The 24,630-nt window shown below is 42.1% G+C and overlaps 1 protein-coding gene across 1 annotated transcript; it reads right to left on the reverse strand.

Annotated features, from left to right (window-relative positions):
- Window positions 1-853: 853 nt before the first annotated feature.
- LOC143275196 (ras-related protein Rab-24-like) lies at window positions 854-21,523 on the reverse strand. The gene is made up of 8 exons (XM_076579167.1): window positions 21,315-21,523; window positions 16,678-16,809; window positions 15,803-15,871; window positions 15,017-15,163; window positions 10,905-11,004; window positions 10,168-10,218; window positions 8,263-8,322; window positions 854-7,314 (listed from the first exon to the last, which is right to left on the reverse strand). Exons 2-8 carry the CDS (start codon window positions 16,798-16,800, stop codon window positions 7,250-7,252), a joined length of 615 nt encoding a protein of 204 aa, XP_076435282.1. The 5' UTR covers window positions 16,801-16,809; window positions 21,315-21,523; the 3' UTR covers window positions 854-7,249.
- Between the last annotated feature and the right edge of the window lie 3,107 nt (window positions 21,524-24,630).

Below are 24,630 nucleotides of genomic sequence, written 5' to 3' on the forward strand. Positions count from 1 at the left end.
TCACTAGAGATATTTTTTGTAAGTTTAAGAATGTATTGAACATGGTTATATATAAATCTACATTTTTGGCCAGAAAGGGCCTGACATTGCTTTTTTTTTTAACACAAAAGAAAGACCGGTTTTCGCATTCAGATATAAGTTTGCTAACTGATGCTGTAAGGAACATTCTGCTTCTAGCAGTGGATATTTAAGTAAACAGTTTGATTCAAACAGTATACATTGTTGAATTACAATAGATCATTTGATGAGACCATGATGTATCTGCATGTGTTCAAACTGAAGTCGATTTAACAAGCAAAACATGAAGTGCAGGAAAGCAGTATTATAACTAACAACACCACAGTGATGTATAAAACAGCAGCCTTTTATTCATCAAAAGAGAAATACTGATTATAAACATTCAAATTCCTGTAGTCTTGCTGAAAGAGATGAAATGTGAAACAACATTCAAGATTTATGCACCATCATTTGGAAAAAGAATTGGGGTTTTATTCCTCCCTAGCTCTTCCTTTTGTTTGTAGTTTACCTTTCTTTCATTCCAACACAGTTGTACATATTTATAAAAGTAGATCACCATTTTTTTTCTCTGGCTTTCAGTTATATATAAGGTTTGAATAAGAAAAATATATGAACATTCTCCTGAGACATTACAATGTGAATAATGATATAAAATAGTTGTTTGCTCCTGTAATAGAAAAAAATATGCATATATATGTACACACACACACACACATGCATAATATATATATATATATATATATATATAATGTACACACACACACCAAGATATCACACAGAATGATAAAAAATAAACTTTAGTTCAGTTCATATCAACACTGACTGAGACAATGTACAGAATGGTGGAACCAGTTTAATTCATGTATAAAGATGTATAAATTCCATGTATAATTTAGATTATATATTCTGAGACATCATGAAATTCAGAATAATGGAAAATAATTTTCATCAGCTGCTTTTGATTTCATAAACTTCCAAAATATTAGTATGACATCTGAAAATGACTTTCTGCTGTTTTGAAATTTCTGGCTTAAAATAAATGGTATGACATCTGAAATGCACCAATTAAAAAACAAAGAAAAAAATAAAGATCCACAGGTTTAAAAAGAAAAAGAAAAAAAAAAGAAAGATAAACCAAATAACTTTTATAAAGACCAGCTTGTGTGGGTTTTGATTCTGACCAATGAACAAGCTTTCCATAGTATTGTTTAGACTTTTTGTCACAAGAGATTTCTGTGTGTGAAATTCGGGCTGCTCTCCCCGGGGAGAGGGCGTGGCCACAGTGCAACATCACCCACTTTTTTCTTTTTTTTCTGTCTGCAAGTGTGTTTTACAATGACAGTGGTTTTTTTTTTTCTACAGAATTTTGCCTGGGACAACTCTTTTGTTTACTTGGTTTTTTTAAATTTTTAAAATTATAAGTGTTCAGTGCAAGCTGCACAAGAAAGGCCAGTTAATCATCTCACCCGAAATACTAGCACCCAGACCACCGCTCAAGATCAGGTGGAAAGGAAGTAAAAATCCTGGTCTGCATGGGAATCGAACCTGTGAACACTGGTTTCCTAGTCAGAAGCGTCACCACAAGGCCACCACTCCAATGATCAGACTTGAAGCATCAATCTTTAGAGAGGAGGGTTGTGTGTATTTCACTGACAGCACCTCTGTGAACAGGCCTGTTTGATTCTCACTGTCAACAATGGTCACAAACTGGACCAGCCCCCCTCTTCTTCATTAACTTCAGCTGTTCTGTCGCCAAAAAAAGCCAGCAGTTGTCTTTCTTTTTTTACTTTTGTAAAAAGTTGAACACACATGATGAACGTCTCTGTTAGCAAATATTGTATACAAATGCGCGCGCACACACACACACACACTACATGACGCATTCTTTGGCAACATCAGAAAGCCTCCAGCATGTTGTGAAAATGACCTGAAAAGGGTTTAACTTTTGTCACTTATGAGCAGCCATGCATATGTATCATACAAGTGAAAAGGTGTTAAAAACACTACAGAAAGTTTTATTTAATATGCACACACACATGCACACTGTGCAACATTAAAAAACTGCAAACAAAATGAACATGACTTGGCAAGCATGGGAAAATATTTGGCTTCATCATGTGAAAATGACCAGATGTTAATCACAATCATTTAGAAGCGGTCACTCACTCTCTCTCACACATAAATTTGGGATAAAGTACTGCAAAAAGCAAACAAAAAAATACAGTGTGAAAGAATACATGAGGATAATGAAACAAAAAGAAGGAATGGCACCTTGGTATTGCAAAACACATTATCTTTGCTTTTGGACACTGACAGGTGATGAATACATCATCAGATCTAGATCACTCCACATAAACCTTCACAAAAATAGATGTGGTAAAGTAGTATCCAACATGAAATTCAACAAGAACTGACCTCTGAAGATTCAGCATCTGGCATAACAGATAGCTGACCTTGTGGGCTCAGTGACCCTGACCTTGACCTCAATGGAAAGAAGAGAGGTGGGTGAGCTGGAGTTGTAAGGCCATACTGTGTTCGTTGGTTAAAGGTTCACACTGAGATACAATATGTGACACACTAACTCACTTACTGGCCAAATGATCACCTCAGGAAAATGGCTTCATTTGGATTATGACCTACCAGTTTGACACACCTATAATTAAATCAAAACCATTCCTGGTCACAACTTACTTTGCCGTCTCGTAAGACAGTTGGAGTTGGGATTTGGTGGGAAAATAGATAAACACACACACATAGGCTGGGGTGAGGGTTGAGTAAAATTGTACATACAGTTCAGCTGATCAAATATAATTCAACTTGAAAAATAAGAGAAAGGCACAAAAAGAAACATCATGATGAAGGACGCTGGGTTTTGTTGTTTTTTAACAAGTGACAAGGCTATAAAAAGAAACACAAGAAATTCCTTAAAAAACTGAATCAAAAACAAAAAACCTTCATGGGCCCAGTCAAGACAAATAATGTAATTCTGCCTTCAAAGTGGTGAAATTACCTTTGGGTAACATCACAGAAAAGCAGTTTTCATTTATGGTTATGTGAAATGATTACATATAAACTGAAAGAATCTGCAAGAGAGATAGAGATGGAGATCCAGCCAGCAGGCGGATACTTCTCCTTTTCCCTGAATGCTATCCTTCACGCTGATCAGTCCAAATACCCTGAGGATGGCCACACCTGGGCTCGTTGTCGCGTGCCTGTGCCAGAGATTTGTCAATAAGAGGTTGGAGCTCCGATAGCCTTTCACAGCCATTGGGGCATTGAACTGATATCCACTGTGTATCGCGCTTGGCGTAGGAAGGTGGGGCCCAATCCTTTCCTTCTGCTCTTTCAACCTCCCCAAACCGAAGTCACATTCCCAATCACATCCGCCTGGAGTGAGGATCGGAGTAAAGTGCATTTCCCAAAGACAACAATACAATGCTGAAATGGGGCCTCAAACCCTGATCATTGGTGAACACTGGATCAGAAGCCCAATACCTTACTGATCTTCTATCATTGTAAGGTCCCCATCAGGCCACCCACAAGAGAAGAACCTGCACTGCTGCTGGATCACTTTTAGTTTCAGTTCTGATTCCACATCAGCAGGCTACAGCTAACAAAGCCTCAAAAGCCTGACAATGACAACCACTTTGTCAAAGAGCCAGACTGAGTGAGTGTCCTCACTAAAGTGGAGACTACGACCACCACACTTCCCAAACAAGTGTAACATAAATCTGCCAGAACCATGTACTGACACAAAATTACTGCAGGCACAGAAACGGAATGGTAATCGAAACAGATCACCATGTGAGCAGGGCATGAAAGGTCAAAGAATTCCTGTTCTTCATATTTTTCATGATCAGATATGTATGACATAACAGTACTGCAGTTCCCTATGGACTATTTGTGCTGGGACTGTGACAAACGAGGCTTGATGTGGCCATGTGCGGGGGACTTGAAATGAGTGGCATGGGAGTTATGCCACTGAAATGCTGCAGATGATGGGATAGAAAAAACAAAACAAAAAACAAAAAACAACAACAAAAAACAACAACCCACAAAAATAACCAACAAAAAACAAAACAACAACAACAAAAAATGCTTTAAAAAGCCCTGGTAAACATGTCTGCATGTATATGCACACACACAACACACACACATTCTGGCAAGACAGTGCCTCAGATTAAAAGTATTAAAGACATACTTCTGTACTCCATTACATTGATCTGAAATGATGTTCTCTTTTATAGAAGCAAGTGGAGGGTTTCTGGACTGTTAACCACCCTTTGAATTTTTGTACCACATTCTATCTCTGCATATACACAGGCACTGATACCTCCATTTCCAAGCACATCAAACAAAACAAACAGAAGAAACACTAACACCATTGTAATGTTGTGATACCAACATCATGTCAACATTCATATCACTGGAATTGTGGCATGCTTTTCAAACATATCAATAAACAGGGGCAACAATAACACCTTGGAATTTTTGTATGACTTTGTAACATTTTGTAGATATATGAAAATACCATCGAATATCACTTAAAGTGGAAAGATGTAAATTTGAAGAGTAACGATATATAAAAATGAACATTCTATTTTGAAATTGTTAGCAATTCTCTTTCATAAATAGGATTATTAAGGAACAATAACACCTTTGGAATTCTGATGCAATTTTCTCACATATTCACACGTAAACAGGAATATAGATAATACCGTTGGAATACTGGTATCAGCACATCTAAATATGAACAGACACGTTAAAACCTTGGTAACTTAGGAATGACTTTTCCAACACATCCATTCATCAATAGGTACATTGGCAAGACTTTCTACACACACACGCACACACACACACACACACACACACACACACATGCACGCACATGCACACACACACACACACATATATATATACAGAACAGAGACAATACCTTGGAAGTAAGGAACAACTTTAAACACATTAACAAAACACAGACATTAGATCCGTGCCTTAACTTGTGCACTGACTAGCAGTCGAGGCTATGATTCAACAGACTCTGATTGTGATGGACGAAAATGTCCAGCGGCTGCTGAGATATCACTAGTTCTAATTCATGTTAATGTTAATGGTCCACTGCCTTTCACTGATACCAGGACAGTCAGTCAATATTCACTGTGTCTAGGGCTCAGCAGAGGGAGGTGAGGCCCAGTTCTCACCTGCTGTCATACTGATCTACACTGACCAAAGTCATGTACTCTTTCATACCTGGGCAGAGTGGGAGAACTTGAATTCAAACTCAAATGTTTTACTGAGGGTATGTATCTCTCTCTCTCTCTCTATATATATAGTGTGTGTGTGTGTGTGAATGTATATGTGTATCAATATATATGTATGTGTGTATACACACATATATATATATATCTATATATATATATGTGTGTGTGTGTGTGTGTGTATGTGTATGTGTGTGTGTGTGTGTGCGCGCGCACATGCGTGCATATGTGTGAATGTATGTATCAATATATATATATATATATCTATATATATATGTGTGTGTGTACACACACACACACACACACACACACATATATATACAATATATATACACGGGCGCAACAGCCGAGTGGTTAAAGCGTTGGACTTTCAATCTGAGGGTCCTGGGTTCGAATCTCGGTGACGGTGCCTGGTGGGTAAAGGGTGGAGATTTTTCCGATCCCCCAGGTCATCATACGTGCAGACCTGCTAGTGCCTGAACCCCCTTCGTGTGTATACGCATGCAGAAGATCAAATACGCACGTTAAGGATCCTGTAATCCATGTCAGCATTTGGCGGGTTATGGAAACAAGGACATACCCAGCATGCACACCCCGGAAAGTGGAATATGGCTGTCTATATGCTGGGGTGATAAAGGTCATACATGTAAAAGCCCACTTGTGTAAATATGAGTGAACGAGTTGCAGCCCACGAACCCAGAAGATATATATATATTCCTTTGATGAATAGAAAAAAGGGGAAGAAAGAGCATGCACACATGCCTGTTTCATACACTGAAAACATAAACTGTGTCAGTCAGTTTTTTCCCCTGTGAATGGGCAAGGCAAAAAGCATTACATGTAACTCTTTCGTCTACTGTAAGAAAAAGTTAAAATGGTAAACAATCTCAAAGCCTGTCATTGCCATCTGGGCAAGCAAGGCAACGACCAATGGTGCAACTCTTACGTCCACCACTGTAAATGTAATACTCTCTGGAAATGAAAGCAGCATGCAAGCAACAAAAACAGTATCAAAAAGCAATGCTGTATATGTGTCAAAATAATAATAATAATAATAACACTGACAGTATTTACATAGTGCTGAATCTTGTGTAGAGACAAATCAAAGCACTTTCACACCAGTCATTCACACGCATGCATAACTCTAAAACTGAAGAAGAAACTGAAGACAAGAAAGAGGCAGGGGAGGGAGGCAAAAATCACACACACACACACACACACACACACATGCATATACACACATGACATGTCTGCATGCAAGCACACACACACACACACACACACACAATGCACATGCATATACACACATGACATGTCTGCATGCAAGCACACACACACACACAAACACACACACACACGAAAATTATGGTTCCTCCAAAGGACAATACAATAATTTGGCGTTCAATCACTATGGCAGAAAAAATAAACATCTGTTAACATACATTTTGAAATGATACAGAAACATTTCGATAAGATACAAAACCTATATACTTAATATCAAACAGCATCAACAAATTTACCCCTTTCCTCCAAACAACAACAACACAACAACAACAAAAATCAAAACAATTATCCATGCAACACCTTCCAATCTGCTGCGGAATAATACAAAAATATATTTCTGAAGTAACAATTATCATCATCAAACTGACAACCTCTGCTGTTCCCGTGTGGTGATAAATAAACAAAAATACATATCTGAAGTAACAATTATTATCATCAAACTGACAAACTCTGCTGTTCCCGTGTGGTGATACATAAACAAAAATACATATCTGAAGTAACAATTATCATCATCAAACTGACAACCTCTGCTGTTCCCGTGTGGTGATACATAAAAACCAGATCTGATAAATATATGAAGAACACAATTCCTACCATACAGACATGCTCCAAGGAGCCCATGATGCGAAGAGGCGTGGTGGTGATGACTGAAGCAGGGAGGGAGGCAGCATGGGAAGAGCGGCGAAACACTATCTGCATGGACAGCGAGACTTGCGTCCAGGGGTCTCTCCAAGCTTGATGCAGTCCTTTTCTTCTGCACCACGACAGATCAGATCCATACAACAATGATGATGTTACCTGGCTGTGTACAACAACAACAACAACAAAACAGTAAAGTACAGTGTAAAGTTTCCTTTACTCTGAACTGAAAGTTTGAACTTTGCTGAGGAAGGTGGTGAGAGACCACCCAAATATACAAGTCAGTTCCGACTTTCGATTCTAAGTAGAGGAAACTTTCCACTGTATATGTCCAATTTCATACTTTCGATTCCAAGTTGAGGGAACTTTCCACTGTATATATCCAAGTTCAGACTTTCGATTCTAAGTTGAGGAAACTTTCCACTGTATATATCCAAGTTCATACTTTTGATTCTAAGTTGAGGGAACTTTCTGTTTACGTATCTAAGTTCAGACTTTCGATTTTAAGTAGAGGAAATGTTCTACTGTGTGATACTGTATGGATACCACTATCAGAGAATCTTTACCAATGAAAAGAAAAGTAGACGAATTTCCTGTAGAACGTGTTCCAGATATTCTCACCAGGTTTTAACTCTGTCCTGACAGGTGCTATAAGATTTTCAAGCTTTGGACTTTCAATCTGAGTGTCCTGGATTCAAATGTGGGAGCTGCATTCTACAAATGCAGAAAGAAAGATAAGAAAAGAATTAATTCCATCCAATAGTTTTTGATTTTTCCGGCTAGGATGGAGATGACTGCAGGTGAGGATGACTAGAAGAGCCACTTCACAGTGTGCGTGTGTGTGCGTACGTACATGCATGTGTGTGTGTGTGTGTGTGCGTATATGCGTAATTGCTGTGTTTGCATGAATGTGTATAAATGCATGCCTGAGTGTGTGAAAAGAAAGAGACAGGACAACTCACAGAAAAAAAAAAGATTTAGAAAACAGGGAGAGAGACAAGAGGGAAAGAACTGAAGACAAAGAAGGATGACAAACGGAGTGACCACAAAATGTCAAACTTACTTTCCAGTGTTTCAGCCCTTGCCTTCACATAGTCTTCAGCAATTTGTGTGAACAGTCTTTCTGCAAGAACACAAACATCACGGTAACTAACACTCATGGTAAAACACGCTCACTTTGGCATCATTCATGCAACCCCGACACCCCCTCCTGACACCCCCCCTCCCTGACACCCCCCCCCTGCCCCCCCTCCCTGCACCCCCTCCCACCCCCCCCCCCCCTCCCCTAGCACGTGCACCCTCCCTGAACACACTTCACGAACCCCCCCTACCCCCTGACATCCCTCCCCTACACCCCACCCCCCTCCCCTGACACCTCCTCCCCTGACCCCCCCCTCCCCTCCTCCTGACCCCTCCTCCCCTGACACTCCCCCCCCTCCCCTGCCCCTCCTCCCTGACACCCTCCCTCCCCTGACCCCTCCTCCCCTGACACCCTCCTCCCCTGACCCCCCTCCCACACCCCTCCTCCCCTGACCCCTCCTCCCCTGAACCCCCCCTCCCCTGAACCCCCCCTCCCTGACCCTCCTCCCTGACACCCCCCTCCTGACCCCTCCTCCCTGACCCCTCCCCTACACCCCTCCCCGACCCCCCCACCCCCCCCCTCCCCTGACCCCTCCCTGACCCCTCCTCCCCTGACACCCCCCCCTGACCACCACCACCACCCCCAATCCCCCTCCTCCCCTGACACCCCCCCCCTCTGACACCCCCTCCCCGACCCCTCCTGCCCCAACACCCCTCCCCTGACCCCTTCTCCCATGACCCCCGCCCCCTGATCCCCCCTCTCCTGACCCCTCCTCCCTGACCCCTCCAACCTAATATCATGGCATCTTTAAGTCTCCCTGTGTGAACAACAACAAAAAAAAAAAAAGGGGACAGTGACAGCGTCGCACCCCTGCTGTCATTAACATGTTACAAGCGGATGGTTCTCACAGTGATCACAGTGATAAGGAGGATGAAGACAAAGAATACCACATTTCTAACGACCAAAGCTACAGGCTGTAACAGGTGGTTGAATGGTTACAGCACTGGATTCTAGCTGGAGTTTCCCCGATTTCAGTCCCCGGTTTGGTGCACCTGGTAGGTTAAGGGGTGGAGACTTTTTCCTATCTCCCAGGTCAACATATGTATAGATCTGCCAGTGCCTAAGCCCCCTTCATCATGTGTATTCGCACACGTTAAAGATCCTGTAATCCATGACAGCGTTCAGTGGGTTATGGAAACAAGAACATGCACAGCACGCACACCCCAGAAAATGGAGTATGGCTGCCTACATGGTGGTGAAAAAAGCAACAAACAGTCATACACATAAAAAGTTAAAAGTTACATATCTGTGTGTGTGTGTGTGTGTGTGTGTGTGTGTGCATAAATGAAACATCACTGAATGACACAGGAGACGAATGATGAGCACCTAGTGGCAGTTCTCAGTCGGCTCTACCCAAGTAGGCAGTCTGTTTTGCAAATGACTCCATGTTTGTAAAGCACTCAGAGCTTGGCCACTAACTAAGGATAGGTGCTATATGAGTGTCCATATCATCATCATCATCGTCGTTCAGACACCCACTGGACATGTGATGGGGTCTCTGTGGGGGAACAAAAGGGAGAAGACTGGCCATCCTGGGTGAGTTGATCATTTTACAGACAGAGCAGACAACAAGTGCAGTCTACAGACATGCCTCTGAAAAAGTGGGAGATCTGCTAAACCTAAGAGATGACAATGGTCACACATGTTGTAACACACTTGTCTGTATGTCTGAAGCGTCATTATGTGAGTTGACAATAACCTGAAGAACAAACACTTGTCTGTGCAAGGGCATGTCTTAGAGTGCTCCAACCCACAGACATAGAAAAGGTAGATATGGACACACACACACATTGCAGTTCTTGTTTCAATTTCTCTAATGCCACTCACCTATGTCTTTCCCAGTTTTGCTGGATGTTTCGTACAAATCTGCCAAGCAGTCTGCACACAGATCAAACAGTCATACACATTAAAGGAATCACTCCACAACTGAAGTGATTGCAACTCAACACATAAAAGCAAAGAATGACTCAGCCAGGAGCACACACTATAATGTGATGGAGTCTCCGATGGATGAGTAGGCAGGCAGGCTTATCTGTCGGTGTGTGTCCTCATATGGGAGAAGAGGCCGATTCTGGATGCACAGCACTTCCCACTGCCTGACCAGTACAGGTGACCTTTTTTTTTAGTGAGGAGGAGTTGTGCAGTCCCTTCCCCACTCTCACCTACCGAGGCTCACAGTCCCACAGGTGCAGATACTACCACGTGTAGGATGGCCTCGGCAGGTGCAGGTTTTTTCTTCGGAGCTCTGTCTCCTAGGAGGACTTCCAGCCAAGGATAAGAGCTTCCCCTGCCCTTTGGTCATCCTCTTCCGCCTTTACAGCCATTGGGAAAGGTTTCCTCCTCCGCCTGGTCCATTGTTGGGAGACTTCACATGCGGCAGGTAGTACTGGGTTACATGGTACCAGTAGCAAGGGCTATGCCCCTGACCTGACACACTATAAACTCAACACATAAAAGCAAAGAATGACCCAGTCAGGAGCACACACTATAAACTCAACACATAAAAGCGAAGAATGACCCGGTCAGAAGCATGCACTATATCTGTGATGTTAATGCAGACGTACCGACAGCCAAAGACTTGGCAGCACTTTTGCTGACAGCTCGCAGTTCAGGATGTTCCTCCACCAAGTCATATTTGGTGGCACAGATGTAGATCCTGCAGTTCTGCACACACAAAGGTACCATTCACTGAGACAGAAATTCACAGGTGGCCTTGTGGTAACACGTCCATCTAGGAAGCGAGAGAACCTTGGGATCAAATCCCATACATGCCAAAATTTTCTCCCCCTACACTACACCTTGAGTGGTGCTCTGGATACTAGTCCTTTGGATGAGATGATAAACCAAGGTCCTGTGAGTAACATGCACTTAGCGTGTATAAAGGAACCAATGGCAACAAAAGGGTCATCCTTCCAAAAATTCTGTAGAAAAATCCAGGAAAACAAATACACTTGCATGCAGAAAAAACAGGCAGCGCTCTCACTGTAGTGACATGTTCTCCCTGGAGAGATCAGCCTGAATTTGACAGAGAGAAATCTGTTGTGACAAAAGAAATAGATTTCAAATTCATAGCTGTCCTGGGGACCAGTACATAAAAAATATCTACTTGTCCCTCTGAATTTCAACGTGCCCTCTGAACTTCTGGTAGTGCAATTACAAGTCAGCAGACATAATACATTACATAAACATACAATATATTACAGGAAAAGAAAAACTGGGTGAGGAAGGGAGGTTTTAAAGTGAAAACACACACACACACCCACACACACAAACCACCAATGCTTTTTACAGTCTTATTCTTGTTGCTTATAGTCCAGCCGATCGCACAGGGCCATATCAGGACTGTCAAACCATACAAATGCTCAACCGCATCAACACAAAACTGTCACATCTACAAAAAAACCCCACTAAGACAAACCCACAAATCACAGTTCATGACACAGTATCCTAACCATTTAGCTCCTTATGGCAAATAAGACTAGGCCATGCTGAGGACGCCAGCCATTCTGCTTAATTTATCATCCCCAGATTACAAAAAAAAAAAAACAAATCGTAGAAAAGGAAAAAAAAACAATACTTCAAAGCCAAACAAAAAATACATAAAAAGGCCATATAGGCAAATAACACTGCAGAATGGGCAGCTAGTGCCCATCCCAGTGTTTACATCTCACTACCTAATCACCAGAGCAAAACAGCACAGACAGTACATCATAGACTGCGGAAAAGAGAAAAAAGTGTCAAGGCTTGCTTGAAAAAAGAAAGGGGAATGGACTGGGAAGGCAGAAAAAGGAGACAACAGTGAAGATAGAAAAAAGGCAGAAACAAAGAGAGTGACAGAAAAGAGGAAACTCTAGCACATAATTTCCAGAAGGCGGGGATGCTGTTTATACTGAAAGACTGCTGGCATTCCTACGGGGGGTTCTTACGGTCAAATAAATAAACAATGAACTGGTGCTAAATAAGATGATTACCATTCAGCTGAGCACAAAAAAACCCCAGTAAAGGACAGACACGCACAGAGTTAAAGCAACACCATTGATTCTAAACCCTTGACAACAACATTTAAACAGAACACATTTCCTTTTAATCCCCATGTCAGAAAGATGAAGACCATTACAATACATTAACCAAGGCTTGAAGCTTACCATGGCTGAAGGCAATCCACAAATTAAAAAGAAAGGTTGAAGTTAAAGGTCCCATTGCCACAGCCATTGTACCCATTGACACATGTGATAGTGAGGAAAGTCAGAGTGGAGTGTGGAGTGAGGAAAGTCAGAGTGGAGTGAGGAAAGTCAGAGTGGAGTGAGGAAAGTTAGAGTGGAGTGAGGACAGCGTGGAGTGAGGAAAGTCAGAGTGGAGTGAGGAAAGTCAGAGTGGAGTGAGGAAAGTCAGAGTGGAGACTGGAGTGAGGAAAGTCAGAGTGGAGTGAGGAAAGTTAGAGTGGAGTGAGGAAAGTTAGAGTGGAGTGAGGACAGCGTGGAGTGAGGAAAGTCAGAGTGGAGTGAGGACAGCGTGGAGTGAGGAAAGTCAGAGTGGAGTGAGGAAAGTCAGAGTGGAGTGAGGAAAGTCAGAGTGGAGAGTGGAGTGAGGAAAGTCAGAGTGGAGTGAGGAAAGTTAGAGTGGAGTGAGGAAAGTTAGAGTGGAGTGAGGACAGTCAGAGTGGTGTGAGGAAAGTCAGAGTGGTGTGAGGAAAGTCAGAGTGGAGTGAGGACAGAGTGGAGTGAGGAGTGAGGAAAGTCAGAGTGGAGTGAGGAAAGTCAGAGTGGAGTGAGGAAAGTCAGAGTGCAGTGAGGAAAGTCAGAGTGGAGTGAGGAAAGTCAGAGTGCAGTGAGGAAAGTCAGAGTGGAGTGAGGAAAGTCAGAGTGGAGTGAGGAAAGTTAGAGTGCAGTGAGGAAAGTTAGAGTGGAGTGAGGAAAGTCAGAGTGGAGTGAGGAAAGTCAGAGTGGAGTGAGGAAAGTCAGAGTGGAGTGAGGAAAGTGTGGAGTGAGGAAAGTCAGAGTGGAGTGAGGAAAGTCAGAGTGGAGTGAGGAAAGTCAGAGTGGTGTGAGGACAGCCAGAGTGGTGTGAGGAAAGTCAGAGTGGAGTGAGGAAAGTCAGAGTGGAGAGTGGAGTGAGGAAAGTCAGAGTGGAGTGAGGAAAGTCAGAGTGGTGTGAGGAAAGTCAGAGTGGTGTGAGGAAAGTCAGAGTGGAGTGAGGAGTGAGGAAAGTCAGAGTGGAGTGAGGAAAGTCAGAGTGGTGTGAGGAAAGTCAGAGTGGTGTGAGGAAAGTCAGAGTGGAGTGAGGAAAGTCAGAGTGGAGAGTGGAGTGAGGAAAGTCAGAGTGGAGTGAGGAAAGCCAGAGTGGAGTGAGGACAGCCAGAGTGGAGTGAGGACAGCCAGAGTGGAGTGAGGACAGCCAGAGTGGAGTGAGGACAGCCAGAGTGGAGTGAGGACAGCCAGAGTGGAGTGGAGTGAGGACAGCCAGAGTGGAGTGAGGACAGCCAGAGTGGAGTGAGGACAGCCAGAGTGGAGTGAGGAGTGAGGACAGCCAGAGTGGAGTGAGGACAGCCTGAGTGGAGTGAGGAACATCAGAGTAGAGTGCCTTTCCCAAGAACACAACACCATGTTGAAATGAGGCATTGAACCCAGATCTCTGGTGATCCACTGGGTCACTATGCCAGTGCCTAACTGATTCTGCCACAGCACCTCTCATAATTCTCTCTCTCTCTCTCACACACGCACGCATGCACGCACACACACACACACACACACGCACACACACACAGCTTGTGTCAAACACTTACATCAAGACAAACTTCTGGCCCAAGACAGTGCAGGTGTCTACATCAAAGTCTTTTTTCTTTATTTCTGCATTCATGGGCTGTAGCTCCCAAGTTCACTTGTATCCACTAGTGGGATTTAACTTGCATGACTGTTTTCAAACCCAACCACATAAGCAAGCATATTGATTTCGGGAGTGTCCATGCTGGGTAATTTCATTTTTTCCATAACACTGAACTCTGACAAGAGTTACATGATCTTTCACATGCGTATTTGATCTTGTGCATGTATTTCTCTTTTTATCACAACAGATTTCCTTGTGTGAAATTCGGGCTGCCCTCCCCAGGGAGAGCGCGTCGCTACACTACAGTGCCACCCATTTAAAAATTTTTTTTCCAGCGTGCAGTTTTATTTGTTTTTCCTACCGAAGTGGATTTTTCTACAGAATTTTGCCAGGAACAACCCTTTTGTTGCCGTGGGTTCTTTTACGTGCACTAAGTGCATGCTGCACACGGGACCTCGGTTTATCGTCTCATCCGAATGACTAGCGTCCAGACCACCACTCAAGGTCTAGTGGAGGGGGAGAAAATATCGGCGGCTGAGCCGTGATTCGAACCAGCGCGCTCAGATTCTCTCACTTCCTAGGCAGATGTGTTACCTCTAGGCCATCACTCCACTGTACACACAACGGCAGTTAAGGTAGAAGCAGGCTGGTCATCACCAATGAATAATAAAGACCTGGGAGATCAGAAAAATCTCCACCCTTAACCCATCAGATGGGTGATACCGTGATGGAACACAGGACTCTCAGATCGAGTCTAATGCTCTAACCACTGGGCTATTAACCCATCACCTATCTCTACACAAGTAAAATACCATGATACAATGTATCCCCAGTGTCATGGGCACTGACTCACCTCCTCATGTTGACGTAACTCCCCGATCCAAAAGCGGATGCGGTCAAAGCTGGATTTGTCTGTCAGGTCAAAACAGAGAATGGCTGCCTTGGCACCGCGGTAGTAGATACGACTCATGGCTTCATAGCGCTCACTCCCCGCTGTGTCCTGTGCAGCAGTGTCTTCAGTGTCATTTGTCACTCTTACAAGTATGCTGGTTACAATGTCTGTGGTAGGAAAGTGTAATTGCACACACACATGCAGGCATGCACATGCACACATACACACACACATGCATGTGCACACATACACACACATGCATGCACACACATACACACACACTCAAACACACACACACACACACACACAAACACGTGGAGATGGATACACTCACAACCCAAATGGGGTAAACATGCAGACTTGTTATTACGCAAGTACAGAATGACATCAGGTACTCTTTCCTTTTACTTCATTAATTCTTTAAAATCAATCCAAAAAAAAAAAATCCAGTTAATTTCTTTTCCCACAAGAAAACCTGACCCATTCTAATCAATTCACACAAATTCTGGGCAAATGCAGCATCCTGGATATGAAGAGCAACAGACACCCAACAATATCCACACCACATTCAAAACAATGACCACAACCATCAACAAACACTTCACAGTTGTCACTCTAGAATTCACCTCCAAAAATGGACAATGGCTGCCTATATGGCGAGGTAAAAACGGTCATGCTTGTAAAAAGCCCACTTGTACATGTATACGAATGAATGAGAAGACGACTCTAAAATTCAAATCTGCTCACCCAGATTCCCAGGATCACTGTGCTTCCATTGATGGTGAGACTTTTCGCTCCATATGCTGCACCGATTGTCTGCAAACCGAAATCCATTGGTAATTTGATTCAACCAGTGACAGCTCAACAACCAGAAAAACTTGCAAACCACAGATAGATCAAGAAAAAAAAGTGATCAACTAAAATATTTCTGTCGAAATGCTTTGCGCCATGATATTAGCATAATGCTGCATTTAGTTCACATCATCATACCAAAATACCATAAAAATATTTTTTTTAAGTCTGTGTAAGCATTTGTGTGTGTCTGCATGCCTGAAAACATGTCTACAAATCATTACATAAATACATTTGTAGTTCTGATGCGTATCCGGTCAGTATGTGAAAACATGCCATGAACAGACAGTTATATCCAAGGAAAATGCAGACAGATCTGAAAAACTGTTACACAACATCCACCTGTGAGGACAGCAATCAAAAGTTCGTAAAACATTTAAGTACGTACATCTCAAAAAGAAATCCTTGAGATAATAGAAAGAAAGCAAGTTCTAACAAATGTTCTCATTGAATAATAATACCGAAATAAGCATTCATATGGTACTGAATCTTGTGCAGAGACGAATCAAAGCACTAACACACAAGTCATCCACAGGCATGTACAGCTCTAATTCAGAGGAATGAAAAACAAAACATAAACACATGTAGATAGAACCCAGAGAAACTGCAGACCTGGATGATTTACCGGGACCAAGCACACACCATTTGCTCTATATTTGTCGCTCCACTAAAACAATAAATATGAAAATGAAAAAACAACAACGAAAGAACTGTCATGAAGCTTCATCATTATATCTGAAAAAAATATAAGAACAGACAAAAAGGATTACATTCTGATATGGGACGGTGTCCCCCGTGAACTGGTTCTTGAGGTAGCGCTGCACCACGCAAGTTTTGCCGACGTACGATGAACCCAGCAGGACAACTTTGGCATCAATTTTGGCCCCTGCCATCTCCTGTGTCTAAAACCAGAAAAAATACACATACACATACACATCTGAAACAACCATTTCTACACTGCAAGTCAATGATAATCCACTCAGAATAATGATCATCCACTCAGAATTATAATCATCCACTTCAAATAATGATAACTGATAGTTCTTACCTCATCATATACAATGACCTATGTACCAATCAAATCTTAAAAGTATGATCAAGCAACTATTTAAAGTGAGGTTTTACCTACAAAGTCAAAATTTTGTCAACTTACACTAACAGTCAAGTTATGAAACTCTGTAATGTTGCATAATTGTCAGATAAGCAAATCAAGCATGCTAATAAGGTTATAAATTACTATATGCCACACATTTATAGAAATTTAAAAAAATCCACACAAACACACGCACACTCCAATGAAAACTCTTCACAATGTACACTGGCAGTATAGTTGTAGGGAAAAGCTTGGCTCAAAGCCAACACATAGTGGTGGTGCATAAACCAGGACTAGATCCTTCACAACTTCAAAACAGGATAAGATGCCTTCACTATGACTGTGTACCAGCACTGTTAGAAAAGGTCACAGTTATTCTACATTATCTTGAGAGTGCGGTCATATTCAACTTTCTTTTTGGACAGAGTTTGTAAGAGATTTAAAACAAGAGTGTTTAGAAAATATACATATACTGTACACTACCTATGTCAGTGTGATCATGTACAATTTTTTCAGGCAAGAAAGAAAAGTGTTTAAATTGTGACAGACTTGTTCTCGACCATGCAAAGATGCTTTTTGGGAATGATAAACAAACAACACCCCCCCCCCCCCCTTAAAAAACAACAACAAAAAACAACTGATTGAAGTTTCTCTCACATTTTGATAGCCAATTTCTTTGTAGAGTCATTAAAGTAAAGCCAACACTATAAATGTTCATAAAAGATAACAAACAGGCAAAAGAAGTTGACATGCTCATTTTGAAAACAACAACAACAGCAAACTACTGAAAGTAACAAATTTGAGCAGAAATGGGCACCATACCCATACCAAGATTAACTTTAAAATATCACATGGAATAAATTTATTCATGAACATTCATTGTTCTGCCTACATTATTTTGATGTGAAACTGTCAATATACAGAGCAATATGATGTTTGTACTTCTTAATGTACAAACTATATTTGTATATCTCTCTGCAAACCCCTGAATAACAACTGTTAAAAAATGGTCACAACTGAAAATGGGATCCTGTTGTAGCCAATGTATACTGTAGTGTACTATAAACTTAGTGGCAGTGGTTGCACCAGATGCTGGTTGACTGAGAGTTTATTATGATTTCAAAGGGAAATTGCTTCAACATGCAGCTGTAAACATGCCATACACAGTGCTTTGGTGGACAGATGTGTGTGTGTGTGTGTGTGTGTGTGTGTGTGTGTGTGTGTGTGTGTGCGCGCGTGCGTGCGTGTGTGCGTGCGTGCGTGTGTGTGTGGTGTGTGTGTGTGTGTGTGTGTGTGTGTGTGTGTGTGTGTGGTCTTTAGTTTAATGTCTTTCCACTTGAAGTGATATTAGACCGTGTGTGTGTGTGTGTGTGTGTGTGTGTGTGTGTGTGTGCACTATATTTTCTCTTTTTAGGAGCTGCCATGATGCCATCTGTTAAACATTATGCATCCCAGACCTCAAGTTAAAAACAGTAAGGGGAGGTGACAACATACAGTCGCTGTTGGTTCTATGCATGTAGAAACTGGGAGTACAGGCAGAGAATGTGTGTGTGTGTGTGTGTGTGTGTGTGTGTGTGTGTGTGTGTGTGTGTGTGTGTGTGCATGTGAGAGAGAGAGAGAGAGAGAGAGAGAGAGAGAGTGTGTGTGTGTGTGTGTGTGTGTGTGTGTGAGAGAGAGAGAGAGAGAGAGAGAGAGAGAGAGAGAGAAGAGTGAGTGAGTGTGTGTGTGTGTGTGTGTGTGTGCACGCACAGATACTCTGTGTGTGTGTGCGTGCTTAAATGTGTACATGCATGCATATATGCTTGTATGCACATTCGTGTATGTGTGCATTTGTGCACTATTGTGTATACATTTTTGTGTGCATGCGTGCATGTGTGTGTGCACATATGTGTACATGTGTGTGAGTGTGTTCATTTGTGTGCATGCTTGTGAGTGTGTGTGTGTGTGTGTGTGTGTGTGTGTGTGTGCGCACAAGCACTTATATGAGTATGTATATTGATGGAAATGCATTTGGATGTAGTGTGGTGCGGTACGGTGTGTACAATGCGAGATCTGGTGATTCTTGGCTCATCTACTGCAAATGAAAAGCCAGGCGACTTTATTTCCACAGTCTTCATGACTGCTGGGCAAAATGTCTCTCATCAATCTCTGTATAAATGTAAATTTATACTCCACAAAATTTTCAAAATGTGTTTTTGGTGCAGGTCATTTTCCTACTTTTGCACACTGTGAAAGAAATCACACTTTAAAACAAGAGTTACAGGTTAAAAGTCATGAAAACTCTATGATGATTAACAAAGTTCTCTAAAAGTACAACAGCCTTTCCTCCAACACTGCAGAGAGATCAACCATGCAGCAAAACACTGAGGGTTAGTCTGCACAAACCAAGAAGAACGTCATCTTAGTACACAGTTCCTGCCTATCAGTCAAAGGAGACATTTTCCTTTTCTGTGGTTTTCACATTATCTATTCCATTTCACTCCATACCCTCCAAACACAGTCACACCCAGATTTGTGTGCACTATTCCCATATTCTGCCATCCACAAGAAGCTAGAAATGAAGTCAACATGAAGCCACAGTTCAGAGGAGACCCTGCACCACTGCTGAGTCACTCTGGTCATGTCTAGCTATGCCTCTTCTGATTCATTATATATATAGTTTTACACCTATATATTGAGCCCCCTGCTTATCACAATAATCACTGGGATAGACTGAGTGAACATCCCACTGGAATTCCAACTAAGAAAAGTCCCAGAAGTATTAGATGTCATCTGGAACAGCTCTGCCTGTGAATATTCATTGTGCCAAACATTCAGCCTGAATGGATCACCACTTTGACATGGTCAGGAAGCTTGAGTGTCTCAGTCAATGACCCAGACAGCTATGCCAGTTGGAGCTTTAGCTCCTGGTAACACCCAAGCTGGACTGGTCAAAAGTCATTGACCAGACAAAGTGTGATCCCTGGTCCTCTTGGTCAGGGGTTTGGCTCTGGACTAGTGACCCAGTCCCATAAAAAAAAGACTGCATCTATAACAGAAACCACAATAGCAACATCACAAAGCTGCTTGGTCCACAGAGGTTCCAATTCAGAGGGGCCTATGATGTGAGCTGGTGAAATGCAAGAGGCCATTTCCCCTGCAAATCTTCTTACCACCAAAACAAAAACCATGATAGGGACCTGAAATATCTTGACCCTGAATGAAATAAGTAAAACAGCCATAGGCACAAGTGAAATGAAAAGATTAAACCTTAAAATTATCATCCTTTGAAGGAATAGTTTGAATGACACAAACAAAGAATCTGAGGGATAATTTATTGTTTCCTTCGTTTTGACTCGTGCCAAAACAAGCTGCAGGATTAAATGGTTATCACATGTGAGCACTGAGAACTTTGCTTCTTTTGTTTTTTTTTTGTTTTTTTTTTTAATGACTTAAATGCCTTGACTTAATGAAAACAACACAATAATAACACAACAACTGGAACTTCTTTCTGTCTGAATCCAGCCTTCTGGGATTACTTGGACACTTGGGGTGAACCGCAAAATGTTGTAGCTGCTAGCTTTTAATTTGCTTTTGAGTTTCTCACTAGTGTAGGTCTGTATGTTTTTTGTGCAACATGGCTCAACAGCACAGCAATTATGACTGGCTGAATAAAGAAGGTGGTGATAAGTTATCTGTCTCTCTGTCTCACACACACACACACACACACACACACACACACACACACACACACACACACACACACAGAGTGACAGTCAGTGACATACATCAACACACTTTCTTGCATACAGATACAGACAGATATGGATAAACATACACAGAGACAGACAGACGCATATCCATATGGATATATATACACAGAGACAGACAGACAGACACACACACTTATAACATATATAGACATTCACACACACACACACATACACACTGATATATATATGTATATATATATATATATATGTGTGTGTGTGTGTGTGTGTGTGTGTGTGTGTGTGTGTGTGTGTGTGTGTGTGTGCATATCAGTATATCCATGAACATCAGCATCAACGTACTCAAACATACACGTGGGTGTGCGCACATTCTTTTAACTCTACAAGATGTTTAAATGTGGTCAACAAAAGTTCAAATCACCAAATAAACAATTTGTTCAAAACCATGACACACACTCTGACAATGACACTGGTCATTGAAAATCGGAATTTCCAAAATGACTCCATTCTGATTGTACCCACAAAATACAATAAATTGTTTTACTTCGTACATGACAAAAAAACCAACAACAAAAAAACATACTGCTACAATCTTCAAGTTTACCTCAAGAAAGTGGTGTCACTCGTTTTACGGTAAATGATAATTTCACTCTCATGAGACACACCCTCCCCTTTCGAAGCTGAGCATCAGCTGAGCGGACGACGAGGAAATGATTAGCCGGATAGTGTTAGAGTTCTTTCCCGTGTCGGATGTCATTCAGTGCTGTTGTCGCCATCGAGCTCAGTGGATGTTGCGGGCGCGGAAGCCACTCATTCAATATATTAGACTGGTAATAGTGTCGAGTGTGTCAAATGGCCCTTAGGAATCGAAAGCAGAATCGGGCTTACACTGAATTAGACGTAAGCACACACACACTCACAGACTGACACACACACACACTGACACACATTCTGTGATACACATACACACACAGACACATGACACACAGACACATCACACACACACACACACACACACACACTCGGCACACCGTCACTCACTGATTCACACTCCAAAGATCTTCCCGTTTTTCACCAACTCACTAGTCATCCGCCAACCCCTCCTCTCCGTCGTTAACGATGACACCGGGTCAAATGTAAAAATCGATACTATAATAAAAATTATTGTCCACAATAACCAGTATGTTTGACGGGACACAGACACACACAGGCATCTCTCTCTCCCTCTCTAGGCTCTCTCTCTCTCTCTCTCTCTCTCTCTGTGCCTCTGTGTGTGTGTGTGTGTGTGTGTGTGTGTGTGTGTGTGTGTGTGTGTGTGTGTGTTATGCAGAACTGGATTTTCTTTTGTTTCCGTGGAACAATCAGGTTGCTGAACATCAGCTGTAGAGAATTCTTCGGTAGTGCCGTGTTGAAACAGCGTTTAATTGATATGTACATTCAAGAACTGATGGTCTTCAGCAATAAGAGAAAGCAACAGGTATGATTTGTACAGATGATTTAAACATGTCTATGGAAATGAAACATATTTACAGTCCGTCAGTTTATTTAGCTTTGGAGTGGCACTGACACAAATTAGATTTGGTGTGTTAGCGTTGAACAGTTACTTACATAGCTACACTGAGTAAGAATCCAAGGGAAAGAATGTGCAATGTTTGCGGACAGGCAATTGAAAATGAACATAATTTTATTTATATAATTGTCCCTTATATACCGACCTTAGGAAGAAATTTCTGAGAAAATTTGTACAATATTCCTTTTCGAGTTCACAGGCTTATAGATGGTAGGAACGAAAATATCAGTCGTGTTGTTTCGAAGTTTATTTTCTTGGCTATGAAAAGAAGACAGTGTTTCCTTGAAGGCCAAAGAACTGTTTTTGTTTTTGTTTTTGTTTGTTTGTTTGTATTCACCAAAGGTTAATAAGGTTATTTCTGAAGTAACATGAAAATGATAAGAGCATAAGTGACTCAACCCTGTCTACAGATTAAAGTGATACTGTCTGCTATAGTCATCTGCTCATGTTTACCTTACACAGATTCATATTGTGAAAGTGAAACTGATGTCATTTGGTGAGTTCTGTTTGCTGTCTATTCGTGTAGTATCTTTCGTTAATTGCTAATTAACCTTCCCCCAAACTCCCAATATATATATATATATATATATATATATATATATATATATATATATATATGTGTGTGTGTGTGTGTGTGTGTGTGTGTATATTATGTGCCCATGGCCGAAATGCATTAAACATTCATTCATTAATCTCTCTCTCTCTCTCTCTCTCTCTCTCTCTCTCTCTCTCTGTGTGTGTGTGTGTGTGTGTGTGTGTGTGTGTGTGTGTGTGAACATGTTGTGCCGGAACCGGAGAACGGCGAATAACGAACTGAGTAGGCGGCTATGAAAATCAGTGATATCAAAGTCTGTGTGTACAGACTGCGATAAATCTAAGGCGGTAGAATTCGAAGCAGCCAAACGGCAAAATCCAGTTTCAACTAAGAGACGTCGCTACATCTTACTTGCTGAAGAAAAAAGTACCTGCCTAAAGTCAACACTCTGCTCAGTCCTTGGAATCCTCACCAGAAACAACTCCGGCCATAAACTCTACCACTGTGGCGTCAAAGGAACACCGCATAGATGGATTAAAAATTTCCTGTCAACCAGAACGATCAGTGAGAGTGGTTCTGGAAGGGTACAGAGAGACCTCCGAAGGCGTCAGAGTGGAATCAGGGCTCGGTATGGTTTGGAAGCCTGCTAAAAACTTCCCGGGGCGGAACGGGATAAGAGATTCCATGAGTAACGTGTGGACGCCACTGATGCATATTCAGAAAATGATTACAAAAACTGCTGCAAAGATCTTCAATAGGCCTTCACCCTTTCGCAGCGTTCAACACATGTTCATAGAATAAAACCTCTTTGTCTCTTGATGCTCACTGCCGTGTATATATTGTCAGTTTTGCCCGTGGAAGATCCCACACACACCACCGAGATGCATCCAGACGCTCCCTCGTCTCGTAGTTTGTGACTTGTTCATTTTTTTTTTTTGGTCCACATGGTAAGCACTGTACACACTATTCCCTCCTCTTCCCCCGCGGCCACTGAACATGCTGTCTGGCCAACTACATAAAAAAGAGCTGAATTAAAATCAACTCACGTCGGTTGTAATTCAAGCCCTTTTTATTTCTTTAGAATTATATTTCATACAAGCGTTGATAAATGCAAATCAATAACTCTGAATATATCTGTTGGCCTTTTGCTTAATTATGCGCATGATGTCCTAGCCTTCGGTTTATCTCTCTCTCTCTCTCTCTCTCTCTCTCTGTGCGCGTGATTGATGCGTATCGTGTTGTAACTTGTTCAGCAAAATGTTTCATTGTACCGTGGGTTCAGCTTTAGGTGTGTGATATCGGCCTAACGCCAACTGAAAGGGGAGGGGATCGACGAGAAGGGTGTGAGGGAGGGAGAGGGGAGTTTTAGGGGGTGGGAGAGGGGAAAGGGGGTGTGGGTGGGGGCCGGTATTGCCCGAGGAAGAAACAGGTGTAAGGTAGGTGTGGTGTTGACATGACGTTCTCAGACTTCAGAGACAATCCTTTTAGCGTGCTGTTGTTATCGTTTGGGATCGCTGAGTGGACCACAGGCACGTAACTTCTCTCTCTCTCTCTCTCTCTCTCTCTCTCTCTCTCTTTCACACGCACACAGACACACACACACAGACCGAGACACACACACACACATATAGACAGACAGACAACCAGTCACACACACACACACACACACACACACACACACACACACACCTAAAATAGTGGATACAGAAAAAGTAGAAATATTAATAATATCAATCCACCTGACTATCCAACCACGAACCTTGGACGAGCAACAACACACATCCACATACACATCCACATACACACTCACACACA

This window comes from Babylonia areolata, chromosome 2 (assembly GCF_041734735.1).
Source record: "Babylonia areolata isolate BAREFJ2019XMU chromosome 2, ASM4173473v1, whole genome shotgun sequence".
Lineage (NCBI taxonomy): Eukaryota > Metazoa > Mollusca > Gastropoda > Neogastropoda > Buccinidae > Babylonia > Babylonia areolata.

Excerpts from the sequence above, each read along its gene's own strand:
- LOC143275196 (XM_076579167.1), bottom strand. The coding sequence starts at position 16,800 with ATGGCAGGGGCCAAAATTGATGCCAAAGTTGTCCTGCTGGGTTCATCG. Across the intron at positions 15,872-16,677 it reads ACACCGTCCCATATCAGAAT|ACAATCGGTGCAGCATATGG; the intron begins GTAATCCTTTTT and ends TTCGGTTTGCAG. Across the intron at positions 10,219-10,904 it reads TGCCAAGTCTTTGGCTGTCG|ACTGCTTGGCAGATTTGTAC; the intron begins GTACGTCTGCAT and ends ATCTGTGTGCAG.